This window comes from Moschus berezovskii, chromosome 17, assembly GCF_049115385.1.
Source record: "Moschus berezovskii isolate FMDL1 chromosome 17, NW_MosBer_1.0, whole genome shotgun sequence".
In the NCBI taxonomy this organism is placed as follows: domain Eukaryota; kingdom Metazoa; phylum Chordata; class Mammalia; order Artiodactyla; family Moschidae; genus Moschus; species Moschus berezovskii.
This window is the reverse complement of record NC_142476.1, coordinates 8,573,460-8,598,843: the sequence shown is the minus strand read 5'-3', so window position 1 is coordinate 8,598,843 and position 25,384 is coordinate 8,573,460. Positions and strand designations below refer to the sequence as shown.

General features: G+C 40.0%; 1 protein-coding gene across 2 annotated transcripts in view; it reads left to right on the top strand.

Annotated features, from left to right (window-relative positions):
* CFH (complement factor H) overlaps positions 1 to 25,384 on the top strand; it is a 146,662-nt gene that overhangs the window by 67,305 nt on the left and 53,973 nt on the right. For both annotated transcript variants that reach the window (XM_055419936.2, XM_055419935.2), the window contains exons 10-11: positions 16,295 to 16,477; positions 25,208 to 25,384. In XM_055419936.2, coding sequence (XP_055275911.1) covers positions 16,295 to 16,477; positions 25,208 to 25,384 — 360 coding nt within the window. The remainder of the gene's footprint in view (positions 1 to 16,294; positions 16,478 to 25,207) is intronic.

The following is a 25,384-nucleotide window of genomic DNA, read 5'->3' as shown; positions in this document are numbered from 1 at the left end:
CACCTCCCTCCCCATCCCATCCCTCAAAGTCATCCCAGTGCACTGGCCCTGAGCCCCTTGTCTCATGCATCAAGCCTGGACTGGCAATCTATTTCATGTATTATAATATGCATGTTTCAATGCTGTTCTTTCAAATCATCCCACCCTTGCCTTCTCCCACAGAGTTCAAAAGTCTGTTGTTTACATCCTGCCTCTTTTGCTATCTCACATATAGGGTCATCATTGCCATCTTTCTAAATTCTGTATATATGCCTTAATATACTGTACTGGTGTTTTTCTTTCTGACTTACTTCACTCTGTATAATAGGCTCCAATTTCATCCACCTCATTAGAACTGATTCAAAAGCAGTTTTAATAACTGAGTAATATTCCATTGTGTATACTTACCACAGCTTTCTTATCCATTCATTTGCCAGTGGGCATCTATGTTGTTTTCATGTCCTAGCTATTGTAAGCAGTGCTGTGATGAACTTTGGGGTACATGTGTTTCAATTCTGGATTCTTCAGTGTGTATGCCCAGCAGTGGAATTGCTGGGTCATATAGCAGTTGTGTTTCCAGTTTTTTAATGAATCGCCACACTGTTCTCCATAGTGGCTGTGCTAGTTTGCATTCCTACAAACAGTGTAAGAAGGTTGCCTTTTCTTCATACTCTCCAGCATTTATTGTTCATAGACTTTTTGATGGCAACCATTCTGACTAGCATGAGATGGTACCTCATTGTGATTTTAATTTGCATTTCTCTGATAATGAGTGATGTTGAGCATCTTTTCCTGTGTTTGTTAGCCATCTGTATGTCTTCTTTGGAGAAATGTCTGTTTAGTTCTTTGGCCCATTTTTTGATTTGGTCATTTATTTTTCTGTAATTGATCTGCATGAGCTGCTTGTATAGTTTGGAGAATAATTCCTTGTCAGTTGCTTCATTTGCCATTATTTTCTCCCATTCTGAAGGGTATCTTTTCACCTTACTTATAGTTTCCTTCATTATGCAAAAGCTTTTAAGTTTAATTAGGTCCCATTTGTTTATTTTTGCTTCTATTTCCATTACTCTGGGTGGTGGGTCATAGGGGATCTTGCTGTGATTTATGTCAGAGCGTGTTTTGCCCATGTTTTCCTCTAGGAGTTTTATAGTTTCTGGTCTTACATTTAGATCTTTAATCCATTTTGAGTTTATTTTTGTGTATCCTGTTAGAAAGTGTTCTAATTTCATTCTTTTACAAGTGGTTGACCAGTTTTCCCAACATCAGTTGTTAAAGAGATTGTCTTTTCTCCATTGTATATTCTTGCCTCCTTTGTCAAAGATAAGGTGTCCATAGGTACGTGGATTTATCTCTGGGCTTTCTATCTTGTTCCATTGATCTATATTTTTGGCATTGTGCCAGTACCATGCTGTCTTATTGACTGTAGTTTTGTAATATAGTCTGAAGTCAGGTAGGTTGATTCTTCCAGTTCCATTCTTCTTTCTCAAGATTGCTTTGACTATTCGAGTTTTTTTTTTTTTTTTTGCATTTCCATGCAAATTGTGAATTTATTTGTTCTAGTTCTCTGAAAAATGCTATTCATAACTTGATTGGAATTGCATTGAATCTATAGATTGCTTTTGTAGTACACTCATTTTCCCTATATTGATTCTTCTGATCCATGAACATGGTATATTTCTACACCTATTTGTGTTCTTTGATTTTTTCATGAGTGTTTTATAGTTTTCTATATATAGGTCTTTTGTTTCTTTGGAAGATTTATTCGTAACTATTTTAACCTTTTCATTGCAGTGCTGAATGGAATTATTTCCTTAATTTCTCTTTCTGATTTCTTATTGCTAGTGTATAGGAATGAAAGCGATTTCTGTGTGTGAATTTTATATCCTGGAACTTTGCTATATTCATTGTCTAGCTCTAGTAATTTTCTGGTAGTGTCTTTAGGGTTTTCTATGTAGAGGATCATGTCATCTGCAAACAGTGAGAGTTTTACTACTTCTTTTCCGATCTGGATTCCTTTTATTTCTGTTTTCTCTTCTGATTTCTGTGGCTAAAACTTCTAAAACTATATTGAATATAGTGAGAAGAATTATATTGAATATAGTGAGAGAAGTGAGAGTGGGCACCCTTCTCTTGTTCCTGACTTTAGGGAAAATACTTTCAAGTTTTCACCATTGAGGGTAATGTTTGCTGTGGGTTTATCATATATAGTCTTTATTATGCTGAGTTATGTTCCTTCTGTGCATGCTTTCTGGAGGGTTTTTATCATAAATGGATGTTGAATTTTGTCAAAAGCTTTCTCTGCATATGTTGAGATAATCATATGGTTTTTATCTTTTAATTTGTTAATGTGGTATATCACAATAATTGATTTGTGAATATTGAAGAATCCTTGCATCCCTGGGATAAAGCCCACTTGGTCATATTTTTTTAAATATGTTGTTGGATTCTGTTTGCTAGAATTTTGTTAAGGATTTTTGCATCTATATTCATCAGTGATATTGTCCTGTAGTTTTCTTTTTTGTGTGTCATCTTTATTTGGTTTTAGTATTAGGGTGAAGGTGGCCTCATAGAATAAATTTGGCAGTTTACCTTCCTCTGAAATTTTCTGGAAGAGTTTGAGAAGGATAGGTGTTAGTTCAGTTCAGTTCAGTAGCTCAGTCATGTCCGACTCTTTGCAACCCCATGAATGGCAGCACTCCATGACTCCCTGTCCATCACCAACTCCCAGAGTTTACCCAAACTCATGTCCATCGAGTCGGTGATGCCATCCAGCCATCTCATCCTCTGTAGTCCCCTTCTCCTCCTGCCCCCAGTCCCTTGCAGCATCAAGGTCTTCATCAATGAGTCAACTCTTCCCATGAGCTGGCCACAGTATGGGAGTTTCAGCTTTAGCATCAGTCCTTCCAATGAACACCCAGGGCTGATCTCCTTTAGGATGGACTGGTTGGATCTCCTTTCGGTCCAAGGGACTCTCAAGAGTCTTCTCCAACACCACAGTTCAAAGGCATCAATTCTTCAGTGCTCAGCTTTCTTCACAGTCCAACCCTCACATCCATATGTGACCACTGGAGAAACCATAGCCTTGACTAGATGGACCTTTGTTGGCAAAGTAATGTTTCTGCTTTTTAATATGCTATCTAGGTTGGTCATAACTTTCCTTCCAACAGTATGAAAGAAGCAGTTTGAAAAGGATATGTATTAGGTCTTCTCTAAATTTTTGGTAGAATTCACCTGTGAAGCCATCTGATCTTGGGCTTTTGTTTGTTGGAGAATTTTTTTATTTCAATTTCTATTTCCATGCTTGTGATGGGTCTGTTAAGATTTTCTCTTTCTTCCTGGTTCAATTTTGGAAGGTTTTTTTTTTTTTTTTAAGCATTCCTCCATTTCTTCCAAGTTGTCCATTTTATTGTCATAAAGTTGCTGATAGTAGTCTCTTATGATCCTTTGTATTTCTGTATTGTCTGTTGTGATTTATCCTTTTTCATTCCTAATTCTGTTGATTTGATTCTTCTCCCTTTTTTCTTGATGAGTCTGGCTAATGGTTTTCTATTTTATTTATCTTCTCAAAGAACCAGGTTTTAGTTTTGTTGATTTTTGCTATAGTCTCCTTTGTTTCTTTTTCAATTACTTGTGTCCTACTTTTTATGAGTTCTTTCCTTCTACTAACGCTGGTGTTCTTCATTTCTTCTTTTTCTAGTTGCTTTAGTTGTAAAGTTAGGTTATTTATTTGATTTTTGTCTTGTTTCTTTGAGGTAAGCTTATAATGCTATGAACCTTCCCCTTAGCACTGCTTTTACTGAATCCCTTAGGTTTTGTGTTGTTGTGTTTTCATTTTCATTCGTTTCTATGCATATTTTGATTTCTTCCATGATTTATTGGTTATTCAGAAGCGTGTTGTTTAGTCTCCATATATTTGTATTTTCAAAGTTTTTTTTTCCCCTGTAGTCGACATCTAATCTTACTGCATTGTGATCAGAAAAGATGCTTGGAATAATTTCAATTTTTTGAATTTACCAAGGCTAGATTTATGGCCCAGTATGTGATCTATCCTGGAGTAGGTTCCATGTGCACTTGAGAAAAAGGTGAAATGCATTGTTTGGGAGTGAAATGTAATGTCATATAGATATTCATTGCTGCTGCTGCTGCTAAGTCACTTCAGTCGTGTCCGACTCTGTGTGACCCCATAGACGGCAGCCCACCAGGCTCCCCCGTCCCTGGGATTCTCCAGGCAAGAACACTGGAGTGGGTTGTCATTTCCTTCTCCAATGTGTGAAAGTGAAAAGGGAAAGTGAAGTCGCTCAGTCATGTCTGGCTCGTAGCGACCCCATGGACTGTAGCCTACCAGGCTCCTCCGTCCATGGGATTTTCTAGGCAAGAGTACTGGAGTGGCTTACCATTGCCTTCTCCGATAGATATTCATTAGGTCTAACTAATCCATTGCGTCATTTAAAATTTGTGTTTCCTTGCTAATTTTCTGTTTATTTGATCTACCCATAGGTATGAGTGGGGTATTAAAGTCTCCCACTATTATTATGTTACTGTTAATTTCCCCTTTCATACTTGTTAGTATTTGCCTTACATATTGCGGTGCGCCTATGTTGGTTGCATATGCACTTATAATTTTTATATCTTCTTCAATTGATCCTTTGATGATTATTTAGTGTCCTTCTTTGTTGCTTCATGGCCTTTATTTCAAAGTCTATTTTATCTAATATGAGTATTGCTACTCCTGCTTTTTTGGTCTGCATTTGCTTGAAATATATTTTTCCAGCCCTATACTTTCAGTGTGTATGTGTCCCTTGTTTTGAGGTGGTTCCCTTGTAGACAGCATATCTAAGGGTCTTGTTTTTGTATCCATTCAACAAGTCTTGTCTTTTGGTTGGGGCATTCAACCCATTTACGTGTCGGATAATTATTGATAAGTATGATCCCATTGCCATTTATTTTGTTGTTTTGGTTTCGAGTTCATAAACCTTTATAGCTTCCCTTGTAGCTCAGTCAGTAATGAATCTGGCTGCAGTGCAGGAGACCCAGGTTTGATCCCTGGTTTGAGAATATCCCCTGGAGAAGGAAATGGCAACCCAGTCCAGTATCCTTATCTGGAAAATCTCATGGACAGAGGAGCCAGGTGGGCTGCCGTCCATGGGGTCACAAAGAATTGGGCACGACTGAGTGACTAACACTTACTTACTTATAAACCTTTTTCTGTGTTTTCTAGAGAAGTTCCTTCATCATTTGTTGAAGAGCTGGTTTGGTGGTGCTGAATTCTCTCAGCTTTTGCTTGTCTGTAAAACTTTTGATTTCTCCTTCATATTTGAATGAGATCCTTACCGGGTATTGTAATGTGGGTTGTAGGTTTTTCTCTTTCATCAGTTTAAGTATTTCCTGCCAATCCCTTCTGGCCTGAAGAGTTTCTATAGACAGATCAGCTGTTATCCTTATGGGAATCCCTTCGTGTGTTATTTGTTGTTTTTGCCTTGCTGCTTTTAATATTTGTGCTTTGTGTTTGGTCTCCATTAATTTCATTAATATGTGTCTTGGGGTGTTTCACCTTGGGTTTATCCTGTTTGGGACCCTCTGGCTTTCTTGGACTTGGGTGGCTATTTCCTTCCATATTTTAGGGAATTTTTCAACTATTATCTCAAGTATTTTCTCATGGCCTTTCTTTATGTCGTCTTCTGGGATTCCTATGATTCAAATGTTGGAGTGTTTAACATTGTCCCAGAGGTCTCTGATGTTGTCCTCATTTCTTTTCATTCTTTTTTCCTCTCTGCTTCATTTATTTCCACCATTCTTTATTCTATCTCACTTATCCTCTCTTCTGCTTCAGTTATTCTACTGTTGGTTCCTTCCAGAGTTTTTTTGATCTTTTTATTGCATTATTCATTATCGAGTGACTCTTTTTTTATCTCTTCTAGGTCCTTGCTAAACATTCTTGCATCTTATCAATCCTTGTCTCTAGTTTATTTATCTGTAAGTCCATTTTGTTTTTAAGATTTTGTGTCATCTTTACTATCATTATTCTGAATTCTTTTTGAGGTAGACTGCCTATCTCCTCCTCTTTTTTATGGTTTGTTGGGGATTTATTATGCTCCTTTACTGACTGAATATTTCTCTGCCTTTTTATTTTGTTTGGATTGCTCTGTTTGGGGTGGCCTTTCTGTAGGCTGGAAGTTTGTGCTTCCTCTTTATTGTGGAGGTTGCTCTCTGTGGGTGTGGTTGGACGTTTGGCTTGTCAAGGTTTCCTGGTTATGGAAGCTTGTGTCCGTGTTCTGGTGGGTGGAGCTGGACCTCTTCTCTCTGAGTGCAATTAAGTGCCTAGTAGTGAGTTTTGAGGTGTCTATGGGATTGGTGTGACTTTGGGAGGCCTGTATATTGAAGCTCATGGCTATGTTCCTGTGTTGCTGGAGAATTAACTGGTGTGTCTTGCTCTGGAACTCATTGGCTTTGAGTGGAGCTTGGTCTCAGTGTAGGTATGCAGAGTTTTGGATGTGCTCTTGTTGATTAATGTTCCCTGGAGTCAGGAGTTCTCTACTTTTCTCAAGTTTTGGACTTAGGCCTTGTAGCTTTGGCTTTCAGTCTTAATCTTACAGTAGCCTCAAGACTTCTTCTTCCATACAGCACTGCTGATAAAACATCTAGGTAAATTGTGAAAAGAATCTCCACATTGAGGGACACCCAGAAAGGTTCATAGAGTTACATGGAGAAGATAAGAGGGAGGAGGAAGATAGAAGGGACCAGGAGATGAAGAGGGGAAATGAAAAGGGGAGAGAGCAATCTAGCTAATAATTAATTTCCTATGTGCTGTCCACAGTCTGGAACACCTAGTGAGGTTCACAGAATTAAATAGAGAACAGAAGAGGGAGAAGGGAGATAGAGGTGACCACGTGGAGAAGAGGGGCAGTCAAAAGGGGAGAGACCAAGCTAGCCAGTAATCAGTTCCCTAAGTGTTCTCCACAGCCTGGAACACCCAGAGAGATTCATAGGTAAGTAGAGAAGAGAGTGGGGAGGGAGGAGATAGGTGACCTGGGGGAGAAAAGGGAGAGACAAAAGGGGAAAGAGCAATCAAACCAGTAATCACACCCCTAAGAAAAAATGGGTACTGAAGATGAGATTCTTAAAGGTACAGAATTGATAACATAACAAAAAGGAAAGATTAAATTCTAGAGTAGAGGTTAGACTCTGAAAAATACAACATTAAAAAAACAAAACCAATCACAAATTATAAAAAATACATATGTGAAATCTGCTTAAAAAATAGGGTCTTTTTTGCAAGGTTATAAAAATGAAAATTAAAGGAGTAATAAAGATCTTAAAAATAAAAAAAATTAAAAATGATAAGAGTAAAAATATATGTAGGAATTTCCCTGGTGCTGTTGAAGGCAGTGTGGGGTCAATTCAATTTCAGATAGTTCCTTGTTCCAGCTTATACTTCTTCTAAAGGTCTCTAGGCCCCTTCCACTGCTTCAGTTCAGTTCAGTTCAGGCTCTCAGTCGTGTCCGACTCTCCACGACCCCATGAATCACAGCACGCCAGGCCTCCCTGTCCATCACCAACTCCCGGAGTACACTCAAACTCATGTCCACAGAGTCGGTGATGCCATCCAGCCATCTCATTCTCGGTCATCCCCTTCTCCTCCTGCCCCCAATCCTTCCCAGCATCAGAGTCTTTTCCAGTGAGTCAACTCGTCGCATGAGGTGGCCAAAGTATTGGTGTTTCAGCTTTAGCATCAGTCCTTCCAATGAACACCCAGGATTGATCTCCCTTAGAATGGAATGGTTGGATCTCCTTGCAGTCCAAGGGACTCTCAAGACTCTTCTCCAGCACCACAGCTCAGAAGCATCAATTCTTCGGTGGTCAGCTTTCTTCACAGTCCAACTCTCACATCTATACATGACCACTGGAGAAACCATAGCCTTGACTAGACGGACCTTGGTTGGCAAAGTAATGTCTCTGCTTTTTAATATACTATCTAGGTTGGTCATAACTTTCCTTCCAAGGAGTAAGCGTCTTTTAATTTCATGGCTGCAATCAGCATCTACAGTGATTTTGGAGCCCCCAAAAAACAAAGTCTGACACTATTTCCACTGTTTTTCCATCTATTTCCCATGAAGTGATGAGACCAGATGCCATGATCTTTGTTTTCTGAATATTGAGCTTCAAGCCAACTTTTCACTCTCCTCTTTCACTTTCATCAAGAGGCTTTTTAGTTCCTCTTCACTTTCTGCCATAAGGGTGGTGTCATCTGCATATCTGAGGTTATTGATATTTCTCCCAGCAATCTTGATTCCAGCTTGTGCTTCTTCCAGCCCAGCGTTCCTCATGATGTACTCTGCATATGTTAAATAAGCAAGGTGACAATATACAGCCTTGACTTACTCCTTTTCCTATTTGGAACCAGTCTGTTCCATGTACAGTTCTAACTGTTGCTTCCTGACCTGCATACAGGTTTCTCAAGAGGCAGGTCAGGTGGTCTGGTATTCCCATTTCCTTCAGAATGTTCCACAGTTTATTGTGATCCACACAGTCAAAGGCTTTGGAATAGTCATTGAAGCAGAAATAGATGTTTTTCTGGAACTCTCTTGCTTTCTCCACGGTCCAGCGGATGTTGGCAATTTGATCTCTGGTGCCTCTGCCTTTTCTAAAACCTGCTTGAACATCTGGGAGTTCACGGTTCACATATTGCTGAAGCCTGACTTGGAGAATTTTGAGCATGACTTTACTAGCGTGTGAGATGAGTGCAATTGTGCGATAGTTTGAGCATTCTTTGGCATTGCCTTTCTTTGGGATTGGAATGAAGACTGGCTTTTTCCAGTCCTGTGGCCACTGCTGAGTTTTCCAAATTTGCTAGCATATTGAGTACAGCACTTTCACAGCATCATCTAGTCAATGCTCACTACAAGGTTTCAATCTGTTGTGCCTGTCACTTACAGAGCAGTTTCGTGTTATTTGTTTATTTTGGCTTCCTCTGTTTACAAGTCTCTTCAGTGTCTACTTTCTGCCCTGACACAAGGGTGCAAAGGTGGCCACTTATTTAGGCTCATTTATTCAGTTCTGCTGTGGGGAGGTAGGAACACTGCAAACAAATATCACTGGCATATGTGGGGCGTGCTCACAGTGTCTGGACAACACTGGGTTTGCCCCAGGTCATGGCACCTGTGCTTTCCAGGTCTACACTGCTCAGACTCCAGGTTGCTTTGAAGGGGAACTGTCCAAAGCGGGCCCTGGGTTGCATGCACTTCCCAGGTCTAAGCTGCTCAGGTTTAGGTTCTCGGGTACTCCACAAGGCACAGACTCTATCGAGCCTACGTTTTGTGACCTTCCCAGGTCCGAGGAGTTCAGGCAACCAGCTGCTTGGCAAGTACACTTTCCCAGTGTGCAGTGCATCTTATCACCTCTCTGGTCCCAGTCACTCAGTTTCCTGGATACATCATGAGAACACCGTCTCAGGTGTGCCATGTGTCTCCTCTGGGGGGTTGATCTCAGGTTGCGACCCTCCTGACCAATGTCAACCATTCAGGATCCCAGGAAGATGTGGTTAGCAACTGGGAGCCTGCTCTCAGTTTAGTGGACGATGCTGTCTCTGCGGCCAAGATTGCCCCTCGCCTTCTGGCTCTGGCTGTCGCCTGCCTGACTCTCTGCCTCTGGTTGGGGGGAGGAGCCAGTCTGTGGCCTGCTAGCTTTCCCTTGGCATTCAGTCAATCCTTTGTTCTGTGAGCGGGCCAGGCTGTGCCTTAGGATAGAAATTTTCTTTCTCTCTCTCTCTGTCTTTTCCCCTCTCTCTCTGTGTCTATTCCACAGTTTGGGTTGCTATCTCACTTTCGCTCCCTCAGATTGTCCTCAGGGCATTCAGGACTGGTCCTTAACCCTAAGCAATACAACCCGTGCCTCCCCTGCTCACTGGTGGCAGACGTGAGAGTCTGAGCTATTTTTCCCCTGGGAGTTGTGGTTAAGGCACATATTCTGTGGGTTTTTTTTTTCCCTCCCTGTTATGTTGCGCTCTGAAATGCCAAAACTCCCCACAGACCCACTGGTGCGAGGGTTTCCTGGTGTTTGAAAACTTCTCCTCCTTCACGACTCCCTCCCCAGGACGGGTCTCTGTCCCTAACTCTTTTGTCTCTCTTTTTGTCTTTTATATTTTGTCCTACCTCCTTTGGAAGAGAATGAGCTACCTTTCTGGGTGCCTGGTGTCCTCTGCCAGTGTTCAGAAGTTGTTTTGTGGAAGTTTCTCAGCATTCAAATGATCTTTGGATGAAACTGTGGGGGAGAAAGTGGTCTCCCCATCCTATTCCTCCGCTGTCTTAAGACAATTGTTTTTGGGTTTTTGTAGGTCTTTCCTTTGTCTTACGCTTATTGCCTATATAACTGTCTTTAATGTATGTTGTAAAGCTGGTTTGGTGGTGCTAAATTTTATTAACTTCTGCTTGTCTGTAAAGGTTTCAATTTTTCCATTAATTTTGAATGAAATTCTTGCCAGGTAAAGTAATCTTGCTTGTAGATTTTTCCCTTTCAGTACTTTAAACATATCCTGCCATTCCTGTCTGGCCTGCAGGATTTCTGCTGAAAGATCAGCTGTTAATTGAATGGCTTTTCCCTTGCGTGTTACTTGTTGCTTTTCCCTTGCTGCTTTTAATATTCTTTCCTTGTGTTTAATCTCTGTTGATTAGTCTGTGTCTTGACGTGTTTCTCCTTGGATTTATCCTCTATTGGACTCTCTGTGCTTCTTGAACTCGATTGAACTTATTTCCTTTCCCATGCTGGGACAGTTTTCAATTATAGTATCTTCAAAAAAATTCTCAGTGCCTTTCTTTTTCTCTTCTTCCTCTGGGACCTCTATAACTCAAATGTTGGTGTGTTTAATACTATCCCAGAGGTCTCTGAGGCTCTCCTCAATTATTTTCATTCTTTTTCCTTTATTCTTCTCATCAGCAACTATTTCCACTATTCTATCTTCCAGCTCACTGTTCCATTCTTCTGCTTCAGTTAATCTATTATTGTTTCCCTCTAGGTATTTTTAATTTCAGTAATTGTGTTACTCATTTTTGTTGGTTTATTCTTTATTTCTTCTATATTTTTGGTAATTGTGTTGATTGCTTCTTGGCAATTTATGCGTTCTATTTTCAAGGTTTTGGAATATCTTTACCATCATTATTCTGAATTTTTTTTCAGGTGTTTGAACTATTTCCTCTTCATTTTTTTTTTTTTTTGTCTTGTCTTGTGTGCTTCTAGTTTGTTTCTTCTTTTGAGCAATAATTTTTTTTTTTGCCTTGTCTTTTTTTATAGATTATTGTATTTGAGGTCTCCTTTTCTCAGGCTTTGAGGTAGAACTCCTCTTTCCTTTTGGTTTCTGCCCTTGGTGTGTAAGGTTGTGCCAGTGGTTTGTGTAGTCTTCTTTTGGGTGTGACTTTTGTTTGTACTCTGGTGAAAGAAGGTAAGTGGTCTTTTTCCCCCCTCTGATGGGCAGGGCTGTATGAGGTGACAGTCCTGTGTGCTGATGATTGGGTTTGTGTTTTTATCTGTTTGATTTTTGGGTGAGGCCTCCTACATTGGGTGCTGTTGGCAGTTGGGTGATGCCAGGTGTATACAGGCGGAAACATTTATGGGAGTTCTCACTAATAAATACTCCCCGAGGTTAGGAATTTTATGGTAGCCTAGTGTCTTGTCAGTGCTCCCACTCCAAAGGCTCTGGACCCTATCTCTGGCCAGGTAAGTGAGATACCACAGGTGGTTTGCAATGGCATTAAAGGGGATTAAAACAAACACGCTAAAACAAGAAACAAAATGCAAACCCCAGATAAATGGCATATACAAAATCAGGCAAGTACTAACAAAAATAATGGGAAATATACACACGTATATACACACATAAACAAAAACAAAACAGTGAAAAAAAAAACAGTAGAAGAGATTGATCCAGTGAGCAAAGGAAAGCAAAAATGATATCAACTAGTTATTAACAAATCTGACTAAAAGCACAAACTGGAAAACAAAACCAAAGCCATGTGTCAACTGGGGAATAAAGCAACTAAAGCAAAATAGACTAATAAACATAGAGGAAAAGAGAGAAAAGGAAAAAAAGAAAGGCTAGAAAAGCAAATTTAAATAGAGGAAGATAAAGAAGTTTCATATGTATTAAAGAAAAACAACAACAGAAAAAGAATAAGAAAAACAAAGAATATATGTGGAAAAATAGTGATAATAAGTTTTTTGAAAACTTTGAAAATTAAAAGAGGAAAACAACCCTCAAAACCAGAAAAGACCAATGTAGAGGCAGAAGTATTTAAAGGAAATTAAATATGTGGTTAAAAAAATTTCTCAAAAGTGTAAATAGATTTAATTGTAGTATTAAAATCAACAACTATAACAACAGCAAAAAACAAGTAAAAATTAAAAAACTCAGTAGCAACTACAAAATAAGTTAAAATATAAGAATGATAAATATTTTTCTTGGATCCACTGTCAGAATCCTTTTCCTCATTGTGAGTCACAGTCCACCACACCTCCCTAGGATGCCCGCCTGGAATCCTAGGAGGTTCTGGGCTGGTTTCTGGACCTGTTGTGGGGGCAGCTCAGACACTAATCTGGTCCTACTCTAGTATGTTCTTGCTCTAATGTCCACATCTGCCAGTGCTAGTGTGTTTTCTTTTGCAGGAACTCTCATTGTCCTTTATATATTCCACAGATACAAAGTCTGCCAGCTTATCATGTGGATTCAATCTTCAGCTTGTACCACTGGTGGGAATGTTTGGGTTCTCTTCCTTAGGCACCTGCCCCTGAATTTCACTTGGAGTTTTATCTCCACCTCTGCATGTGAGTCGTCCACAAGAGTTTGCTCCCAAGGCTCCCCTGGAGGACTTGGGTGTGTCCCAGGGAGGACCGAATGTGGAAGTAGTGCAGTTGCTTGGATTGCAGGGACCCTGGCAGTACCAGGTACTCAGGGGAGCCAGGAGCTACGACAGCAGGAAATATGATGCCCTTAGGGACTTTTGTAGCCTCTGGTTGCTCTGTCCTTGTGGGGGTTGAACATGGGAGTAACACAGGAGCTTGGATAATGGGGACCTTGACAACGCCGGATACATAGCTGTGGCTATTGTCACAGGAGTTATGTGACTATTAGGGATTTTTCTAGCTTCTGACAGCTCTGCCCAGTGAGGATTGAGCATGGAGGTGGCACAACTGCTTGAATTATGGGAACCCTGGCAGTGCCAAGTGTGCAGGGAAACCAACAGACTCAGCTGCAGGAGCTATGACCCTATCCAAGTCTTTTCCTAGCTTCTGGCACCTGGCCATCAGAGTGACTCTTTGGTTGGTCCTTCTCTATTGCTTCACCCATTCAGGCGCTTACAGGACCCTCCAGTTGGGGTCATTGTCTGTTGCTCATCACATCAGGGACTTAAAGATCACCCTGGCTGGGGTCCTTCTGTGTTGCTTTGCACGTCAGGTCCTTTTAGGGCCACCCTCCCTGGGTTGTTTCAGCTGTCTGGTGCTGATATGTGCAGAGAGAGGCTGCAGAGATGGCTCCACCATCTGTGTGTGACTCAGCAGTATCACCCTGCCTCCAGGTTAGCTGGCTTTCCTTCATAAGCATTTCCCACTGCAATCTCCTCCCTCAGGTTCCCTCACACCATCTCCCTTCAGTCAACAGCAGACCTTGCCCTGGGATTGCTTTCCAATCTCTATGTTCCAGCTCCAAGCTGCAGCACTATCTAGGGGACTTGCGTCCCTGTCTGGGGTGTGTATGGCTGTGGCAAGGATTGTCTGTGTGGTCCTCATTCCATTCAGACTCTCAGTGGTCAGCTGCTTCGCTCTCCAACAGCCTCAGTGCTTCACCTCTGTCACAAACATTTGCCCTCCCATGCAGCTCTGTCCCTGCTTCAGTTCCCCAACCCCAGGTGCAGATCCAGTTCTACTCACTCTCCTCATTTTGGCGCTCTTCTTTTGTCCTGCTGAGTGTTGTGTGATTCTATATATTCTTTTCCGGTGGTTGGATTCTCTGCTGGTGTTCTGCAAGATCTTCTGTGTCTGGAGGTGTATTCCTGATGTATCCGTAGAGAGAGGTGTCCTCCACAGGCACCTACTCTTCCACCATTGTGAATCTCAGGGTATGGTATAGAGCCACACCTCACTCCAAGTCAGGTTTGCTGTGGGTGGTTGTCCAATTTCTGTTGTTGGGTCATGATAAAAAGCAATGGATAATGTTGTTCTTCTCATTTGAACATACTTCTCAGTTGATCATTTTTCTTGACTCTCTGTGTTGATATCTGTGCATTAGACTAAACATCCACTTCTCCTAGTCTTCACAGATTGGCCTCAGAGTAGAACCTTTCCAGAATTCAGCCTTTTCAGTCAGCCTGGTCAGAATTTTGGGTGCCTCTCGAACCTCTCTGCTCATCCAAACTTCTGTGTTTGTGGTCAGCCTCCTCCAGGAGTCTAGAGTATGCAGTGATCTACAAGCCAGAATACTTGGTGAAGCAGGCAATTGGAGTTTATCCCCTCGCTCACTCTGCACTGGACTGGGGAGAGGAGCTGTGGCTAATGCCAGCTTGCTACTTCAAACCCTGTGCCTTCTGCACCGTGATTTAGCTCTCTGTATTCCCCAGGCATCATGCAAATTTTGGGTTTCATCAGCTCTCAGAGACACTTTAGTTAGAAGCCAATTCCTCAGGCAGAGCTGGAAAACCACCAGATCCAGATGTGCTGTCTGACTCCTTCCATGGAGAAAATGGGAGTTGCTCACTCTTCATTAAGTAAGGGGAAGACCTGTGAGAAGTGCTGGTACACATTCATAACTGCCACTTCATATCTGTAATCCCAGGAGATTGGAAATGCTAGGCCTCCCAGAGGCAGGTAAATTAGCTGCTGCTAAGTTGCTTCAGTTGAGTCCGACTCTGTGCGACCCCAGAGACGGCAGCCCTCCAGGTTCCCCCGTCCCTGGGATTCTCCAGGCAAGAACACTGGAGTGGTTTGCCATTTCCTTCTTCAATGCATGAAAGTGAAAAGTGAAAGTGAAGTCGCTCAGTTGTGTCCGACTCTTAGCAACCCCATGGACTGCAGCCTATCAGGCTCCTCCATCCATGGGATTTTCCAGGCAAGAGTCCTGGAGTGGGGTGCCGTTGCCTTCTCTGAGCATTTGCAAAATCAGAGACCTAGATTGTGGATCAAACTCTTTGCTCCTCCAGGAGAAGCTGGGAGTTGAGTGTTCCCTTCAAATTGTATGGTGCTCTGCTGCATGGATTTTATTGCAGGAATGTGTCTTAGTTTTCCCTGCCACTTAGGATTTTGGCATTTTCTCACTTGCCTTGAATGCAGAACTTCTCAACTACTGTTTCTATTTTGAATATAAGGAGTGATACACACATAGCTGTTAGTTCAGTGTGTCTGTGGAGAGAAGGAGAGGTCAAGGTGGCTTATTCCACTATCTTACTAACACCACTGCATTGTTTCCAAATTATATGTGCTGGGTTTATTTGCTTTTCTATTTTCAATTTTAAGTAAAGGCAATTATTGATTATCAGTGTTTATCATTCCTATTATTGCTATGGAATTTTAAAATTCCCCTCAGCACACTTTTGTGTCATCTCATAAATCATACAATACTTTACTTATCATGGTTTTATTTTCATTCAATTCAAAATATTCAAAGTTTCCTTTTTTGATTTCTTTATCCATGAAGTACTAAAAAAATTAGCTGAATTCTATGAAGATCTCTAGTAGGTGACAGAACTGTACTTTTCCAAGTTTAGTTATTCATGGTTTGAAGGATCATCATTTTGTCCTTAGTAGAATGAATGCATGTATTGATCTTTGTCATCTTCATTGAACTCCAAGTACTGATATGGCTTTAAGCACGCAGTTTTGATGACAACGTTTCAGATTCTCAGACACAAACGCTGGGGTCACTATGGTGGAAGAATCTGTGGTCGTCACCTGATCTGTGTTCTGGTTGTGTAAGAGATCCAGACTAGACAATACTTTCAACAAGTCCCAGGAAATGAAACCCATTTCTAAAAGATTTCTGACATGCTGTAGGATTCCAGATCCTTTAGACAAACAGATTTCTAATGATTTCCTAGAAGCGATTCAGAGTCTTTTAAATCTTGCTTTATTCTAGAAAACAGAAATCAAGTGTTTTGGTTTAATATCTTTGGAAAATCATAATTTTTTTTTCTCTTACACAGGACCTTAAATGATTAGAAGTTTTCTTGGTTTATGTTCATAAATGACTCCCCTTTTTTGTATCATTACCTTATTTGGATCCTTATGAAATGTATATCAAGTATATGCTTACCTTTTCTTTATGCTTTCTCCCTTTTAGAAACATGTTCAAGACACAGTGCAAAAATTGAGAATGGATTTTTGTCTGAATCTGCATTTACCTATCCCCTGAATAAACAAACAGAATATAAGTGTAAATCAGGATATGTAACAGCAGATGGTAAGACATCAGGATTAATTACATGTATGAAAAACGGATGGTCAGCTCAACCTGTATGCATTAGTAAGTAACTCATTATTTTATTATTCTTTATTCTGATGATGACTATACAGAAGTACTCTTTAACTTTGTTCTGTTATCCTTTTTTCTTTCTTTCTTTTTTTTTGCTGGGGCAGGGTCATATGAAGTGTTTTGTTGTTCCATGGCTGTATTTGAAAAGATCAATTACAAAGCTTTGAAAAATGTATCTTTTTTATTTTTGCCTTTAATGATTAATTACTAGTGGAGTAGAATATCACTGTACTATTTAGTTCAACATTTTGTCACTTGATAACATCCTGTGACTAAAACTAATTTTGCTAAGAGCCTTACGTCTATTCTGGGATAAATTCATTTATTTTCAGCTGAGACCTTTATGCTGATTGCATCTGCTTTTATTTTAGGAGACTCTTAAGCCAGAGTCTCTGCTCCTAAGCTTAAAAGTTATGTTTTTAAGCAAAGATGTGAGGCCACGGTGCATAAACTTCAAATAATATGATACATAATTCATATGTTTGAGTCCCTAGGGTAGATATACTTGTGAAAAATTCTCTCTTAGGAAATCTTCATAAACATATAGTTAGTGGAGACAGAGAAACACTTCTAGACAGGACCAAATTCTGCTGTGCTGAAGGTTTTTCCTGTAGCACCACATAGATGTTTGTGAAGATTTTCTAAGAACAGTTAATGAGTTTGTCTTATTCATCCCAAAGCTACACAGTGATATTTTTGAAGTGATATTTTATATATTCACTTTATGTGAAGTGGGTATTTATAATATCCATTTCTACTGTTTTCATTTTATTTTTTCCAGTGTCTATTCTTGCTACAGGCACTATACCCTCAAAATGAAAAAAGTTGCACATATCAAACTTATTCCATTTTAATATATGACAGTTTCCACTCTAACACTCTTTCTATGAAAAATGTCTCTATTATTATATTTTACTAGTATATTTTGCTTTAACACATTATGAAATTTGAAGTAAATTATTTAAACTATTAACATCAGTCTATGGTGTTCGTGAAAACAGTTGGTTTGTTAACATATTTTCTCGTAAATAGCTATAAATAATAGAACTATGTCTGTATTCAACCTTGATAAATATAAAAGAATATACAACCATTAGAAATACAGTTGGAAAAGGACAATCAGCATGTGAATTTTAAAAATTTTATAGCATCTTTAAAAATTAACTTGCCTTTTGGGGCAGTCCTAAGATGGCAGAGGAATAGGATAGGGAGACCACTTTCTCCCCCACAAATTCATCAAAAGAACATTTGAACGCTGATTAAATTCCACAAAACAACTTTTGAATGCTGGCAGAGGACATCAGGGACCCAGAAAAGCAGCTCATTGTCTTTTAAAGGAGGTAGGAAAAAATATAAAAGATAAAAAGAGAGACAAATGAGGTAGGGATGGAGATCTGTACCGGGAAGGGAGTCTTAAAAAAGAGAGAAATCTCCAAACACCAGGAAACACTCTCACTGGTGAGTCTGTGGTGAGCCTTGGAACCACAGACGGCAACATAACCAGGAGGAAAAGTAAATAAATAATTAAAACTCACAGATTACATGCCCAATGGTAACTACCAGCAGAGAAGCAGCACAGACACCTTCATCTGCCTCTATCAAGTGGGGCTGGGCAGGGAAGCATGGGCTGCATTGCTTAGAGTAAGGACCGGGCCTGAATGCCCTGAGGGCAATTTGAGGGAATTAACTTGAAATAGCAAACCAGACTGTGGGAGCGCTATCCCCCCAAAAGGCAAAAAGCCCTAACCTAAGACACCGCCAGGCCCGCTCATAGAACAGAGGACTGATCAGAGCTAGCCAGCTGTGGTCTGGCCCATCCCTCTCTGGAGACAGATAGTCGAGGGCAGCCAGAGCCAGAAGGGGGCAATTGCGGCCCCAGAGAGGCATCAGATACCAAACTGCAAGCAGGCTTGCTTGCTAACCAAGACTTCTTGGGATTCTGGACAGTCAACATCTGTCTAAGAAGGTGCGCCGGTTGTACACCCAGAAAACTGAGTGGCAGGGATGGGGAAGGCGATAAGTCGCAGTGACTGTGCTCACCAAACACCTGGTCACCTGAGCTGCTCCAACCTGGGAAGGGCACAAAACGCAGGCCCAACCGAGGAGTACCAGAGAACCTGCGCATTTGAGGAGTACCAGAGAACCTGCGCATTTGAGGAGTACCAGAGAACCTGAACCTGAGCTACTAGACCTGGGAACTGCATACAAACCAAGGCCAGCCTCAGACAGTTCCCAGCAGAGCAACCTAGAGCTTGAGCAGTGTAGACTGGGACAGCACACACATCGTGAGCGGGGGCAAACCCAGCGTGTCCAAGACACTGTGAGCACATGCCAGTGGTATTTGTTTGCAGTGTTCCTCCTTCCCCACAGCACGACTGAACAAGCGAGCCTAAAAAAGTGTCCACCACCGCCCCCTTGTGTCAGGGCAGAAATTAGACACTGAAGAGACCAGGAAACAGAAGAAGCTAAAACAAACAGAGGGACCCGCCTTGGAAGTGAAAGGTGCAACAGATTAAAGCCCTGTAGTTAGCATTGATTTCATAGGAAGGGGCCTATAGATCTTGAGAAGTATTAGCTGGATCAAGGAACTATCTGAAAATGAACTGACCCCACACTGTCCACAACACCAGAGAAAGTCCGAGATATATTTTTACTATTATCATTCTTCAATATTTAAAAAAAAATTAATTTTAAGTCCTCCACTACTCCTTTCATTTTCATTTTTATAACCTACTATTACTTTGCAAAAAAAGACCCTATTTTTTTAAAGCAAACTTCATATATATATATATATATATATTATAATTTTTGTGACCTTGTTTTTATATTTTCTTTAATACTGTGTGTTTGAAAATCCAACCTGTACTCTAGATTTTTAATCTTTGCTTTTTAGTATTTGTTTTAAATTTTGTACCTTTAAGAATCCAATCGTCAGTACCCATTTTTACCTGGGAGTGAGTACACTGGCCTGATTGCTCTCTCCCCATTTTAACTCTCCCTTTTCTCCACCAGGTCGCCTCTGTCTCTTCCCCTTCCCCCGTTTTCTTCTCTACCCAACTCTGTGAATCTCTTTGTGTGTTCCGGGCTGTGGAGAACACTTAGGGAACTGATTACTGACTGGATCTCTCTCCTTTTGATTCCCCCCTTTATCCTCCTGGCCACTCTATCTCCTTCCTCCCTCTTCTCTGTGAAACCCCATGAATATCTCTGAGCAGTCAAGACTGTGGAGCACACATAAGGAAGGGATTACCGGCCAGCCTGCTCTCTCCCTTTGATTCCCCCTCTTCTCCTCCTGGTCACCTCTATCTCCCTCCTCCCTCTTCTCTTCTCCATGTAACTCTGTGAAACTCTCTAGGAGTCCCTCACTGGGAGAAACTTTTAATCTTTAATCTAGATGTTTTATAAACACTGCTGTATAGGTGGAGAAGTCTTAGGCTACTGTAAAAATAAAACTGAAAACCAGAGGCAGGAGGCTTAAGTCCAAATCATGAGAACATCAGAGAATTCCTGACTCCAGGGAACATTAATCAATAGGAGCTCATCAAACCCTTCCATACCTACACTGAAACCAAGCACCATTCATGGGCCAACAAGCTCCAGAGCAAGACATACCACGCAAATTCTCTAGCAATATAGGAACATAGCCCTGAGCCTCAATAAACAGGCTGCCCAAAGTCACTCCAAACCCACAGACATCTCATAATTCATTACTGGACACTTCATTGCATTCCAGAGAGAAGAAGTCCAGCTCCACCCATCAGAACACTGACACAAGCTTCCCTAACCAGGAAACCTTGACAAACAACCCTTCCAACTCCACCCAGAGCGAGGAAACTCCACAATAAGGGGAACTCCACAGACTGCAAGAAGATGGAAAGGCCACCCCAAACACAGCAACACAAACACGATGAAGAGGCAGAGGAATACCCAACAGGTAAAGGAACAGGATAGATGCCCACCAATGCAAACAAAGAGGAAGAGACAGGGAATCTACCTGACACAGAATTCTGAACAATGATAGTGAAAATGATCCAAAATCTGGAAAACAAAATGGAGTTACAGATAAATATCCTGGAGACAAGGATCAAGAAGATGCAAGAAAGGTTTAACAAGGACCTGGTAGAAATAAAAAAGATTCAATATATGATGAATAATGCAATAAATGAGACCAAAAACACTCTGGAGGGAATCAACAGTAGAACAACAGAGGCAGAAAATAGCATAAGTGAGGTAGAAGATAGAATGGTAGAAATAAATAAACAGAGAGGAAAAAGGAAAAACTAATTGAAAGAAATGAGGACAACCTCCGAGAGCTCTGGGACAATGTTAAACACTCCAACATTCGAATCATAGGAATCCCAGAGAAAGAAGACAAAAAGAAAGACCATGAGAAAATACTTGAGGGGATAATAGTTGAAAACTTCCCTAAAATGGGGAAGGAAATAATCACCCAAGTCCAAGAAACCCAGAAAGTCCCAAACAGGATAAACCCAAGGTGAAACACCCCAAGACACATATTAATCAAATTAACAAGATCAAACACAAAGAACAAATATTAAAATCAGCAAGGGAAAAACAATAGATAACACACAAGGGGATCCCCATAAGGATAACAGCTGATCTTTCAGTAGAAACTCTTCAGGCCAGAAGGGAATGGCAGGATATACTTAAAGTGATGAAAGATAATAACCTACAGCCCAGATGACTGTATCCAGCAAGGATCTCATTCAAATATGAAGGAGAAATGAAAAGCTTTACAGACAAGCAAAAGCTGAGAGAATTCAGCATCACCAAACCAGCTCTCCAACAAATGATAAAGGACCTTCTCTAGACAAGTCACAGAAAGAGTGTAGAAACTAGAACAGGAAACAATACAGTAAATGGCAATGGGATCATACTTATCAATAATTACCTTAAATGTAAATGGGTTGAATGCCCCAACCAAAAGACAAAGACTGACTGAATGGATACAAAAACAAGACCCCTATACATGTTGTCTGCAAGAGACCCCCCTCGAAACGAGGGACACATACAGACTGAAAGCGAAGGGCTGGAAAAAGATATTTCACACAAATAGAGACCAAAAGAAAGCAGGAGTAGCGATACTCATATCAGATAAAATAGACTTTAAAACAAAGGCTCTGAAAAGAGACAAAGGACACTACATAATCATCAAAGGATCAATCCAAGAAGAAGATATAACAATTATAAATATATATGCACCCAACATAGGAGCACCGCAATATGTAAGACAAATGCTAACAAGTATGAAAGGGGAAATTAACAATAATGCAATAATAGTGTGAGACATTAATACCCCACTCACAACTATGGATAGATCAAATAAACAGAAAATTAGCAAGGAAACACAAACTTTAAATGATATAATAGATCATTTAGACCTAATTGATATCTATAGGACATTTCACCCCAAAACAATGAATTTCACCTTTTTCTCAAGCGTATATGGAACCTTCTCCAGGATAGATCACATCCTGGGCCATAAATCTAGCCTTGGTAAACTCAAAAAAATTGAAATCATGCCAAACATCTTTTCTGACCACACTATAGTAAGATTAGATCTCAATTACAGGAGAAAAAATATAAAAATTTCTAACATATGGAGACTGAACAACACGCTGCTGAATAACCAACAAGTCACAGAAAACGTCAAAAAAGAAACCAAAATATGCATAGAAATGAATGAAAATGAAAACACAACAACCCAAAACCTGTGGGACACTGTAAAAGCAGTGCTAAGGGGAAGGTTCATAGCAAGACAGGCATACCTCAAGAAACAAGAAAAAAGTCAAATAAACAACCTAACTATACATCTAAAGCAACTAGAAAAGGAAGAATGAAGAACCCCAGGGTTAGTAGAAGGAAAGAAATCTTAAAAATTAGGGCAGAAAAAATGCAAAAGAAACAAAAGAGACCATAGCAAAAATCAACAAAGCCAAAAGCTGGTTCTCTGAGAGGATAAATAAAATTGACAAACCAGTAGCCAGATTCATCAAGAAACAAAGGGAGAAATATCAAATCAATAAAATTAGAAATGAAGATGAAGAGATCACAACAGACAACACAGAAATACGAAGGATCATAAGAGACTACTATCAGCAATTATATGCCAATAAAATGGACAACTTGGAAGAAATGGACAATTTCTTAGAAAAGTACAACTTTCCAAAACTGAACCAGGAAGAAATAGAAAACCTTAACAGACCTATCACAAACACAGAAATTGAAACTGTAATCAGAAATCTTCCAGCAAACAAAAGCCCAGGTCCAGAAAGCTTCACAGCTGAATTCTATCAAAAATTTAGAGAAGAGCTAACACCTATCCTACTCAAACTCTTTCAGAAAATTGCAGAGGAAGATAGACTGCTAAACTCATTCTATGAGGCCATCATTACCCTAATACCAAAACCTGACAAAGATGTGACAAAAAAAGAAAACTACATGCCAATATCACTGATGAACATAGATACAAAAATCATTAACAAAATTCTAGCAAACAGAATCCAACAGCACATTAAAAAAGATCACACATCATGACCAAGTGGGCTTTATCCCAGGGGTGCAAGGATTCTTCAATATCCGCAAATCGATCAATGTAACACACCACATTAACACATTGAAAAATAAAAACCATACGATTATCTCAAGAGATGCCGAGAAAGCCTTTGACAAAATTCAACATCCATTTATGATAAAAACTTTCCAGAAAGCAGGAATAGAAGGAACATACCTCAACATAATAAAAGCTATATATGACAAACCCACAGCAAACATTATCCTCAATGGTGAAAAATTTAAAGCATTACCCCTAAAGTCAGGAACAAGACAAGGGTGCCCACTCTCACCACTACTATTCAACATAATTTTGGAAGTTTTGACCACAGCAATCAGAGCAGAAAAAGACATAAAAGGAATCCAAATTGGAAAAGAAGAAGTAAAACTCTCACTGTTTGCAGATGACTTGATCCTCTACATAGAAAACCTAAAGACTCCACCAGAAAATTACTAGAGCTAATCAATGAATATAGTAAAGTTGCAGGATATAAAATCAACACACAGAAATCCCTTGCATTCTTATACACTAATAGTGAGAAATTAGAAAGAGAAATTAATAATTTCATTCACCATTACAATGAAAAGAATAAAATACTTAGGAATATATCTAACTAAAGAAACAAAAGACCTATATATGGAAAACTATAAAACACTGGTGAAAGAAATCAAAGACACTAATAGATGGAGAAATATATATATATGAAACAACTGACAATTAATCTCTAAAATATACAAGCAACTCCTGAAGCTCAATTCCAGAAAAATAGACAAACCAATCAAAAAATGGGTCAAAGAACTAAAACAGACATTTCTTCAAAGAAGATATACAGATGGCTAACAAACACATGAAAAGATGCTCAACATCACTGATAATCAGTTCAGTTCAGTCGCTCAGTCGTGTCCGACTCTCCGCGACCCCATGAATCACAGCACGCCAGGCCTCCCTGTCCATCACCAACTCCCGGAGTTCACTCAAACTCATGTCCACAGAGTTGGTGATGCCATCCAGCCATCTCATTCTCTGTTGTCCCCTTCTCCTCCTGCCCCCAACCTTTCCCAGCATCAGACTCTTTTCCAGTGAGTCAACTCGTCTCATGAAGTGGCCAAAGTATTGGAGTTTCAGCTTTAACATCAGTGCTTTCAATGAACACCCAGGATCGATCTCCCTTAGAACGGACTGGTTGGATCTCCTTGCAGTACAAGGGACTCTCAAGAGTCTTCTCCAACAAATATTGTATTGGTTTTGCATACATCGTCATGAATCTGCCACGGGTGTACACATATTTCCCATCCTGAAGCACACCCTCTCTAGCATTTATTGCTTGTAGACTTTTGGATAGCAGCCATTCTGACTGGCGTGAAATGGTATCTCATTGTGGTTTTGATTTACATTTCTCTGATAGTCAGAATGGCTGCTATCCAAAAGTCTACAAGCAATAAATGCTAGAGAGGGTGTGCTTCAGGATGGGGAATACATGTACACCCGTGGCAGATTCATGACGATGTATGCAAAACCAATACAATATTGTAAAGTAATTAGCCTCCAATTAAAATAAATACATTTATATTAGAAAAATAGATAAAAATTAACTTGCCTTTTGAAAATTACTTTTTTTTCAATTAAGTTTTCTCTGGCAAATATGTCACAACTGATAATAAATTTGGCATATTAATTCAAAAAATGCTGTTATGAAAGTAGTATAATACTTCTGTAATGGCTTATTTTAATACTAGATTTGGAAAAAATGCATAAGTATAGCAACTGAGGAACATGTTCATAAAATAAATAATTCAGAAACATTAAGTGTTGAGAAAAATGTTGCATAGAAATACCCTTTTTTTTCACTTTGAATAATTATTTCAGGACAGTGATATATCACTGGTATTCTTGGCTTATTTTTTATGATTCAGTTCAGTTCAGTTCAGTCGCTCAGTCGTGTCTGACTCTTTGCGACCCCATGAATCACAGCATGTCAGGCCTCCCTGTCCATCACCAACTCCCGGAGTTCACTCAAACTCATGTCCATCGAGTTTTTATGATTAGCACATACTAACTGGTGAAGCCCTTTTCCCTTGAGATGAAACTCAATCAAATTGCTCACTAAATAATATTAGAAATAAAATCGCAATCCCATTATCCCTTAGAATCCTGTGACAGGCCAGTATTTGAGAAGGCCAGAGCCAAAAGTGATGGCACGTGGTTCAGGCTGAATGACACGTTGGACTACGAATGTCTTGATGGGTATGAGAACCGAGATGGACACACCACAGGCTCCATAGTATGTGGTCAAGACGGCTGGTCTGATAAAGCTGCATGTTATG